The following is a 9681-nucleotide window of genomic DNA, read 5'->3' on the forward strand; positions in this document are numbered from 1 at the left end:
CACCGGACGGGCCCGGCCCGGAGGGCGGCATCACCGCCGGGCACCGGGCTCCCGCCGCGGAGGTGGCGACGGAGGGGGTCGGGGTGCGGGGCAGGGGAGGGAAACGGGTCCCGACGCCCCCCACATTAGGTCTCCTTCCCACCCCAGTGCACCTTTGGGTGCAGCCAGAGTGGACTGTGAATTACCGTCCTGGATGAGCGCCGGTGCGCCCCGCGCCCTCCCGGTCCTTCGCCGGTGAGGGTTACGTAACGGGCCGGGCGCGGGGCGTCCTCGGCTCTCCCCTGGGGGACGCGCGGGGCGCAGCCCGCTCCCCCGCTCCGCGCAACTCCACGGCGACAGATCGCTCCTAAAGAGATGTCCAATCTCCGCCACACACCCCCCCCCCGGTGATGGGGTCCTAACAGCACCCCGATCTCGCCCTCCCCCAGAGTCTTGGGGTCCCTCCTGCCCATCGATGGGCTTTGGTTCACCGGACTCGGGGTCTGTCCGTGGACGCCGCGGTGCGCTCTGTTCCAGGCGTCCAGACCGAGTGACACAACCCACTGCGGCTTTGGGGGCGGGGTGGGGGTGGGGAGGCAGGCGTGTGCCCGCGTTGCCGCAGTGCCCGAGGACTCTCCGGGGGGAGACGGGGACCAGACGCGCTGCGGATGCCGGCCGGGGATGCTGGGCGGCCGGCCCTGGGCGCTGGCCCAAGACGCGCATGCAGATCAGAACAGAAGTAAAGCACCCAGAGTGGGAACTGCTCTGCCCCCCAACCCCCGCCCCACCCCGTTCGCACTGCATCTTCTTATTCCTAGAAGCTTCTGGTGGCACTTCCTTATCTATTGATGTATATTTAGGTTTAGTGAGGGATTAGGAAAAAGCTGGGTCTCCTGTGGCTAGAGTATTGCACTCCTGGCTAGAATACACCCTAGACGGGAGAGGGGAGTTTGTGGATCACATTTCAGAGAAAACTTCCTGTGTAATGTTGTTTTCTCCTTTCATGATTCCTTTTCGATGCCACATGACTAGCTAGGAACTTTACCACGAGTTGGAGACGCTCCTGTCTTTCCTCTCCTCTTGTACCCCAAAGGAGACAAAGTTGAAGAATAAGAGTCCATCCGCTGGGGAGGCAGTGGGTCATTTTTTGCGCGCGCGCGCACACACACACACACACACACACACACACACACGGCTTCTGTTTTTCTCTTCTCAAGCCTGTAGCCTCTTATTCAGGAGAACAAGAAAGAGCAAAAATTTCTACAAGTGCTTTTCAAAGTGGTTTACACATCACCTGTGGTAAAAGAACCTCAAATTCAGCAGAAAGATCCTGTTCCTCCCTGAAAGCAAGCTAAGCAGGCTTCTTGCCCAGGTATCTTCTTGCTGCTTGAAGTATCTAGGTACAGAAGAGGCTGGTGTGTCTCAATTCCCATCTAACACAGAACATTACTCACTACATCTCTTGATGAAGAACAAGAGCGCTAAAAATTCAAAATAAAAAATAATGTATGTAATAATAGAAAAAATAACTCAAGGGCATTTGATAAGGGAGAGGTTCATGAATTTTTTACAGGTGAGTTGATTTCTAGTGACCCCCCCCCCTGCAACTTTCAAAGGTCAGTTCCTAGAGAGGAACCTTCACAGCTAGTGTCTCTTTACTTCCTGTGTTTTTCCTTGCAGTATTTATCACACTATGTAAATATGACTGTGCGCTCTTGGCTATCCACTCTGGTAGATGTAAGTTCTAAGAATGCAGGAATTTCACTCTCCTCATAGCTTTCTTCCCATGGCTTGGCATATAGTCAGTGCTCAGTGAATTTTGTGAATATTCGAGTGTGAATTGCAAGAGAAAAATCAATGGATTTAAAATTTTAAACAGTGACTACTGACTGAAAAAACATCCCATAGCCTAGAAGGCAGCTGGAGCACATTAATTTAAGAGCCTCCACACCAGAGAGAAATTGTTTCCCTCATTGGAGTAACCTTAGATCTCAACAAATCTAATTCAGCATTCTCTTTCCACTTTAATCTTTAATACTGGACAAGTGCGGAAATGATGGACTCCACATATTGCAGCACCACACACTTTCAGCTTAAAGATTAACTATATCTTTTACAAACCAGGACTGGGCTGGGCTGGGCTGGGCTTGTATAAGCCTGTTATTGAATGAGTGGTCTGGAATTGGGAGAATTCCCAGGAGATCTGAGTTGGTGGGGGGGTAGTGGTGGTTAAGTGACTTGTTCAGGGAGTTCCCAGATAACTGTGTACGTAGTTAGGGAAGCCAGATCTTTGAACTTCACATTATAAATTTCTTATTATTGAGCATCTTCTAAAGAAAACTTTCAGGGCCTTACTGGATCTGACTTACTGAGAGGGTGTAAGATGTATGACTTGGCTTGGCAGGTTGATTAATGGGTAGAACAGGGAAATATTGCTTGCAGCTAGCAAGGTAACCAGTTTTCTGGATTAGCCAAGGGAAAGCATTCTTTGTAATCCCTGGAAATTATGCTCTCTGAGCTCTGCTACGTAAGGATCTTTGAATAGGGTGAGGGACACAAAGTCCCTAACAAAATTATGTTTATTTGTCCTGGGATCAAGCCAACCTTGGATACAATGGTATTTTGATTTCTAATATCTTGGCTTACCCAGCACAGCACAGTTGCATTGTCTTTTCCATTACATTAGACTAGAGATGGTCTTTCCAAATATCACTGTAGTCAATGAATACATTTTGAAAACTACTCACCCATGCTTCTGAAGTTCAGTTGGGGAGCAGACCAGAAATAAGTTGTCTTTAGAAGTCTTTGTAGTTCTCAAGTCTCTCTTGAAATACTTGTAAAAACCTATTTATATATAAATATTTGTAGTCTGTTGATCTATAAAACTCTATCTTTGGATGTGCTGGTTTGCAAAAGAAGACAAATAATTCATCCTGGCACTCAGGAGACTGACATCTGTCCCTAGCTATCTAATACTTCTCTAGGCCTCTGTTCTTCCATCTGCAAAATGGGTATAGTAGACTAGACCCATTGCTCTCTTACAGTAGCTATAGTAAACTTGTTTCAAGGAACTTTTAAAGCAAGACAAAGCAATGTTCAGGTCTGAGCCCAGAGGAATCCAGCATACAGGTGAGCAGCCCTCATTTCCTGTCTCTTCTGAGACCCTGATTGTGTGCTCAGTAGTGGCCTGGAGCATGGTCACAGCTGTTGTGACATTTTGACTTGGTCATAACTAAACCAACAACTCAAAACTTCCAATTTTAATTATTCTTAGTGCGATGTTCAGGTTTGAGAGAGTAAATAAGCCAACTCGAAAGCGTGCATTTGATAATTTTTTTTCTAGTTATAGACATCATCATTACTCAGAGGAGGAGACTTGGGAAAGCACAAAGAAAAAAAGTTTAGCCAATGCCTGTGTATCACTGCCCAAAGGTATTTATTCAGTAATTTTTCAAAACTTTGAATACATTTTTATGGTGCTGGGAATTGAAGCCAAGACCTCAAGCCTGCTAGGCAGGTACCCTACCACAGAGCCACATCCCCAACTCTCAAACATGATGTTGAATGGCTCCTGTAACTCCACCATATGGATATACTATAATTTAGTCAGACTGTTGATGGCTTTGTTACCAATTTTTGCCTTATAAATAACATCTTTCTACAAGTGCCTTTCCACACATCTTTGGTAATGTCTGAATTAACACTTACATATAGGCAACTGTTGAGTGAAGAGTTAGGGTAAGTGATGATTAGGAAGGTCCCTGGAGCCAGGGTGTACCAGGACAAGTGTTGGTCACACACCTTCCCACACCCTGCCCGTGTTACATACTCATGCTTTCTTCACGCTGAAGAAATGAGGCCACTTCCTTCTTTTGCAGTGAAGTACTGGGTTAGATCCGCAGCACTACAAGAAAAAAAATAGTACTTTGTGGAGAAAGATAACCATAGGCCAGGAAGGAAGCGTGGCGGAAATATATCTCAAACTCATGTTCCATGTGTCTTCTCTCTTCTATCTTACCTATGCTCTCTTTGGGCCAAATTCTACGAAAGCTAGAAGTTGGGCACTGCGCTGATGCAGTCTCTAAAGTCAAGCCTCTCGAGGTGGGTGGAGGGGTGACCTGGAAAGGGGAATGGAGAATTTATTTTTTGTTGGTTGTGGGGCCTGAACTCTGGGCTGGCCTGTCCCTCAGCTCTTCAGCTCAAGGCTAGCACTCTACCACTTGAGCCACAGCGCCACTTTAGGCTTTTTCTACTTAAGTGGTGCTGAGGAATTGAACCCAGGGCCTCATGCATGCAAGGCAAGCATTCTACCACTGAGCCACCTTCCCAGTCCTAGAATGGAGAATTTTCAGCACAGGTTGTATAAATAATTGTGGCAACTGAGGCTGAAGAGTTGGGCTACAACCAACAGCTGTATGCGGGCCAAGCCTTCACTTGGCTTCCTGCAGAATTTCAATTCCACTCCCTTGACAGTGGGGTGGCAATCTGTTCCATTGTCAATCACAATTAGCAACTTAGAGCACTGTGTTAAGAAAAAAATCTCAAGTGTTTGGTGGGGGGAGGGCAGGGACAGATGGATTGGTAGTGGAACCGACGATGATACCTGTGCAGAAAAGTCTTTAAGAGAGATATTACATTCTACCAGCAGCAAATGCAGGGCTGACATGAAACCAAATCTTCACATCTGCTTCAGGTTCTTCATTGAGTGTCTTTCTCACACACAGGTGACTTAGGAAGAAAGCTACCACAAACAGCTTCCTAAGTCAGAGGTCACATGGTGTGAATCATGAGCTCTCATCATTATTAAGAATTAATAATGCTTGGATCAAGAATTAATCACTGAGCCAAAGGCAATCTTAGACAAGTTGGGCAGCAACTCAGGGAATGGCCCAGCAGGAGTTCCATCCATCTGGAATCTGACTAACAGGGCCAATCAAATGGCTCACAGAGAGTCAGAATTCAAAGCTGGGCACTGGTGGCTCAAGCCTATTATCTTAGCTACTTAGGAAGTGGAGGTCTGAGGACCACAGTTTGAAGCCAGCCTGGGTAGGAATATCCATGAGACCCTTATCTCCAATTAACCATCAAAAAGCCAGATGTGAGCCAGGCAGTAATGGCTCATGCTATAATCCTAGCTACTCATGAGGCTGAGATAGAAGGATTGTGAACGCAAAGCCAGTCTATACAGGGATATTTGTGAAACTCTTATTTCTAATTAACCATCAAAACACCAGAAGTAGAGCTGTGGCTCAAAATGAGAGTGCTAACCTTAAGGAAAAAGGCTCAGGGACAGTGCCTAGGCCCTGAGGTCAAGCCCCATGACTGACCAAAAACAAACAAACAAAAAATCAAATGTAGAGCTATAGTTCAGTGGTAGAGTACTAGCCTTGAGCAAAAAACTAGGAGCTATATCAGGCTCTTAGTTCAAGCCCAGTACCAACACACACACACACACACACACACACACACACACGAGCAAAATTTAACAGACTCAAGGACATAATACATAAAAGGTAAATGGCTAAAGGACCTCAGGAGGAAGAAAGAAGCTATTAAACAAAAGCTGAGGCAGAGAAAGCAATAGAAATGCAGGGAAGGTAATGATGGGAGAAACAAGGGAAAAGTCTTAGTGTAGAAAGGAGCTGAGCATAAACTATTGGAATTGCTGGTTTAGGACCAAATACTTCATGGAAATTTCTGGAAAGGAAACTGGGCAGGTGGCTGCCGGCACTCTTAGTTTTCAAGGATCAACTAACAAATATCTCACTGGAAGAAGTCTTTAAGGGTCTCCTTGTACAACCAGAATGTGCTGGCCCCTGCTATGTTGAAGAACTTGCCCATAACAGTAGTTAGAACATTATATCCATCACTTTCCTTGAGCTCTGAATGGAGAAAGTAGAGGAGAGGCCTAACATATTCCTGGAACATAGCAGGTACTTGAATCTACTTATTGGGGTGAAGCATGAAGAGTAAGATCAACTGATCCTTTGCCAGCAAACTACAGGACATTTGAGACTATCCTTGTAACTGGTTGTGAATCGATAATATTACAAGTAACTTTTTAAAGTCAGTACTGGAGCAGTTGGTTCCGCCATCTTCGTCACAGCGCCCACTGCAGGCCAGCGGGGCACTCTGCAGGGAACAGGAAGTTGCATGTCCCTAGAGGATCTGCTCTGCCTCTCCCTTCCTCCCTGTCCTATGCTCTCTGCCCAGCTGGCATGCAGTGAAGTGTCCAAAGAGAAGCATCCATTTGTCCTGAACATGGGCTCTTGGTTTATAGCTTTAGGGATTATTGTGTTTGAAATTATTATTGTTTTGTGTGTGATTCTGGGAAGTAACTTCCAATTGGCGGTGTTGAGTAAAGCAAATTCATACGCTGTATTTTCAATCTCCTGTCCCATTGTCTGTTTTCCCTTCGATTACAGACAGGCTCAAAATCATTCATCGTTTTGCTCATAACAGGTTTCCATGCAGTACATATAGCCCTGAAGTCTAACGAAATCTCTTGTTATTTTTTTTGTTCCAGCAGTACCAGGAATTGAACTCAGAGCCTCACATTGTCACTTGGCTTTTCCTACTTAAGGATGTCCCTCTACCACTTGAGCCACAGCTCCACTTCTGGCTTTTTGCTGGTAAACTGAAGAGTCTCACAAACATGTTTGTCCAGGCTAGCTTCAAATCCTGATCCTCAGATCTGAGCCTCCTGAGAATTACAGGTGTGAGCAGAGCCCCACTAACCAGGAAGCTGCCTCTGAGCTCTTTTGCTCGACTAGTACTCTACCATTTTGAGCCACCTGGCTTCTAACTTGTAATTTAAAATGAACTATTCTCATTGGTGTAACACTGGGGCAAAGCAAACCTATATCTGATGCTAGATACTCTCTGTTGGTTTTATTTCACTTTAATTTACACCAAACCAGCTAAAGCCTCAAAGCAGGAACAAGACCCAGAAAATAGAAGGGCCTTCAGATCTCAGATCTCAGGTGGCTCTTTCAAGAGGTGCTGGGGTCTCATGCCTGTAATCCTAGCTACTCAGGAGTCTGAGATCTGAGGATTGTGGTTCGAAACCAGCCCAGGCAGAAAAGTACTGATGAGACTCTTATCTCCAATTAATCACTCAAAAACCTGAAGTGGTGCTATGGCTCAAGTGGTAGAGCACTAGCTTGAGCACAGAGAGGCTCAGGGACAGTGCCTAGGCCCTGAGTTCAAGTCCCATAAATGACCAAAAAAAAAGAAGAAAAGAAAGAAAAGGAAGGAAGAAAGGAAGGAAGGAAGGAAGGAAAGAAGGAAGGAAGGAAGATTACAAGTAAGAAAAAGAATTCTCTTCTGATCATAAAGGAGAAACTCTGCTCTATGTAAACTGAATTCCTAGTAGAAAGAGTTAGGCTCTGACATGGAAGCGGACTCCTATTCTAATAGCTACTTGTCTTGAGCCTAAGGTCAGCACAAACATTTGCCATGAACAGTTGTTTAATATTGTTTGATTTATGTTCTCTCACAGGTAGTTTTTTCATTGCCAGAAAGTGTTTATCAAACCCATTGTAAAAGGTTCTCTTTTCAATTATATTCTGTAAAGTGAAAAACAGAACCGCAAGCTCTAAAGTCTAGCAGAAGAGTAATGGAAAGTCTACTACAAATGCCTATGCAGGAAATATATCCACCATGTATAGCATTCAACCAGAGGAAAGCCAAATTAAACGTGAAATTTATAATTTGATCCACATTTAAACCTTCATTAAGTACATATTTAAATATGAACTCTCTCTCTCTCTCTCTCTCTCTGTGTGTGTGTGTGTGTGTGTGTGTGTTTATGCTAGTTTAGGGGCTTGAATTCAGAGCCTGGGTACTATTTCTTAGCTTTATTGCTCAAGGTAGGTGCTCTACCACTTGAGCTTACCTCCAGCATTCTGCTAATTAATTGGAGATAAGAGCCTCATAGCCTTTTGGGGGGGTGGGTCTGGGCTGGATTTGAACCCTCAATTTTCAGATTTCAGCCTCTTCCACCAATGCCCAGCTTAAGCATATAATTTTTTAAAAAGGGTCTGAGGTACTGAATTAAGTGTTACTCCTGATTCTCCACAAGAAGAAGCTTCAAAACCTCTTTTTTTTTAAGAAAAAAAGTTAAACCATTGTCATTCTATTCAGAAAATTCTCCTAAGAGGGAAGTTTGGAATTTTAGCAAATATAAGGAGGTTTCTAAGATTGTTAACATGGCTCCATAATAGAACTTTACACAATGACCACTGATGATTTTGTGACGGAGTCCCAAATATCCATAGGATGGGTTACAATCCTCACCCAAAGGAAATAGTTATTAAGCCATGTGAAGTGGTCTGGTAACTTCCTGAATGAACTAGAATGGCAACGCCATGTCTTTGCCCAAGCACTCCAGGAGAAACCTTTGTACATCCCCCATACTCTTTCCAAACCACCTCAAGAAATGCTTAGAGCTTAAAATACATAATGCTTTTCTGTCCCAATGGAGTTTTCCTAATGCACTAAAAAAAATTCTGGCTTCAAAAATATCTCTTCTTTTCTTGCCAGAAAAAAAGAAAAGAAAAATACATTCCTCAAGAGTTCAGGAACATCTTAAGAAAAGCAGATGTTGGCTGTTATATACCCTTCCCTCCAGCAAATTTTTAGCATATAGTGTTGTTATTGCCTTAAAAGTTGCTTTGGAGCTAGGCACCAGTGGCTCACACTTGTAATCCTAGCTACTCACGAGGCTGAGATCTGAGGATCACAGTTCAAAGACAGCCCAGGCAGGAAAGTCTGTGAGACTCTTATCTCCAGTAAACCACTAGAAAACCAAAGTGGCACTGTGGCTTAAACAGTAAATCACTCACCTTGAGCTGAAGAGTGCAGGGACAGCGCCCAAGCCTAGAGTTCAAGCCCCACGACTGACAAAAAAAAGTTGCTTTGGAATATCTCTTCTTCTTGCTTCAGGTCGTGGTTGGATCAACGACAGGCTGTCTTGGGTATATTTTGCTTTGGTTCTTGGTTCCTCTCTTCTTATGGTACTGATGGGAGCAAAGGGATCCTAAAGTAGAATTCCATCTAGGGGCACCAAACTACCATTTTCAAATGCTTGATCTGGTTCTTAATTAAACAGTATAGGAATTTATACATTTTATTCTTTTAATTTAATTTTTTATTTTTGTACAGGTACTGTGACTTGAACTCAGGGCCTCAACCCCCTCATTTGGCTTTTCTGCTCAAGGCTAGCAATCTACCACTTGAGACACAACTCCATTTCTGGCTTTTGGTTGTTTAACTGGAGATGTGAATCTTATGGACCTTTGTATTGAGCTGGCTTCAAACCATGATCCTCAGATCTCACTCTCCTGAGTAGCTAGGATTTTAGGCATCAGCAGCAAAGCCCCTGTGTTGAATTATTTTTTAATTTTGTTATCTTTAAGTAGTTGTACAAAGGGGTTGTTTTAAACAAAGCAGTTTATGAATACAATGCATCTTTTTTTCCTTTTTATATTATTTTAGGTAGTTGTACAAAGGAGTTGCCATTTAACGATGAATGAATGAATACAATGCATCTTTTTTTCCTTTATATATTATTTTAGGTAGTTGTACAAAGGAGTTGCCATTTAACAATGAATGAATGAATACAAGGCATCTTGATCAATGTCACCTCTTTCTCCATGTTCACACATTGCCCCAACCCACCTCTGTCCTTCCTTTTCTAAA

General features: G+C 44.0%; 1 protein-coding gene across 1 annotated transcript; it reads right to left on the reverse strand.

The window, feature by feature from the left end:
* Nucleotides 1-30: 30 nt before the first annotated feature.
* LOC105987876 (proline-rich protein 2-like) lies at nucleotides 31-702 on the reverse strand. Its single transcript, XM_013019330.1, has one exon. It carries the CDS (start codon nucleotides 700-702, stop codon nucleotides 31-33), a length of 672 nt encoding a protein of 223 aa, XP_012874784.1.
* Between the last annotated feature and the right edge of the window lie 8979 nt (nucleotides 703-9681).

Source organism: Dipodomys ordii, unplaced genomic scaffold, assembly GCF_000151885.1.
Source record: "Dipodomys ordii isolate 6190 unplaced genomic scaffold, Dord_2.0 Scaffold1, whole genome shotgun sequence".
Lineage (NCBI taxonomy): Eukaryota > Metazoa > Chordata > Mammalia > Rodentia > Heteromyidae > Dipodomys > Dipodomys ordii.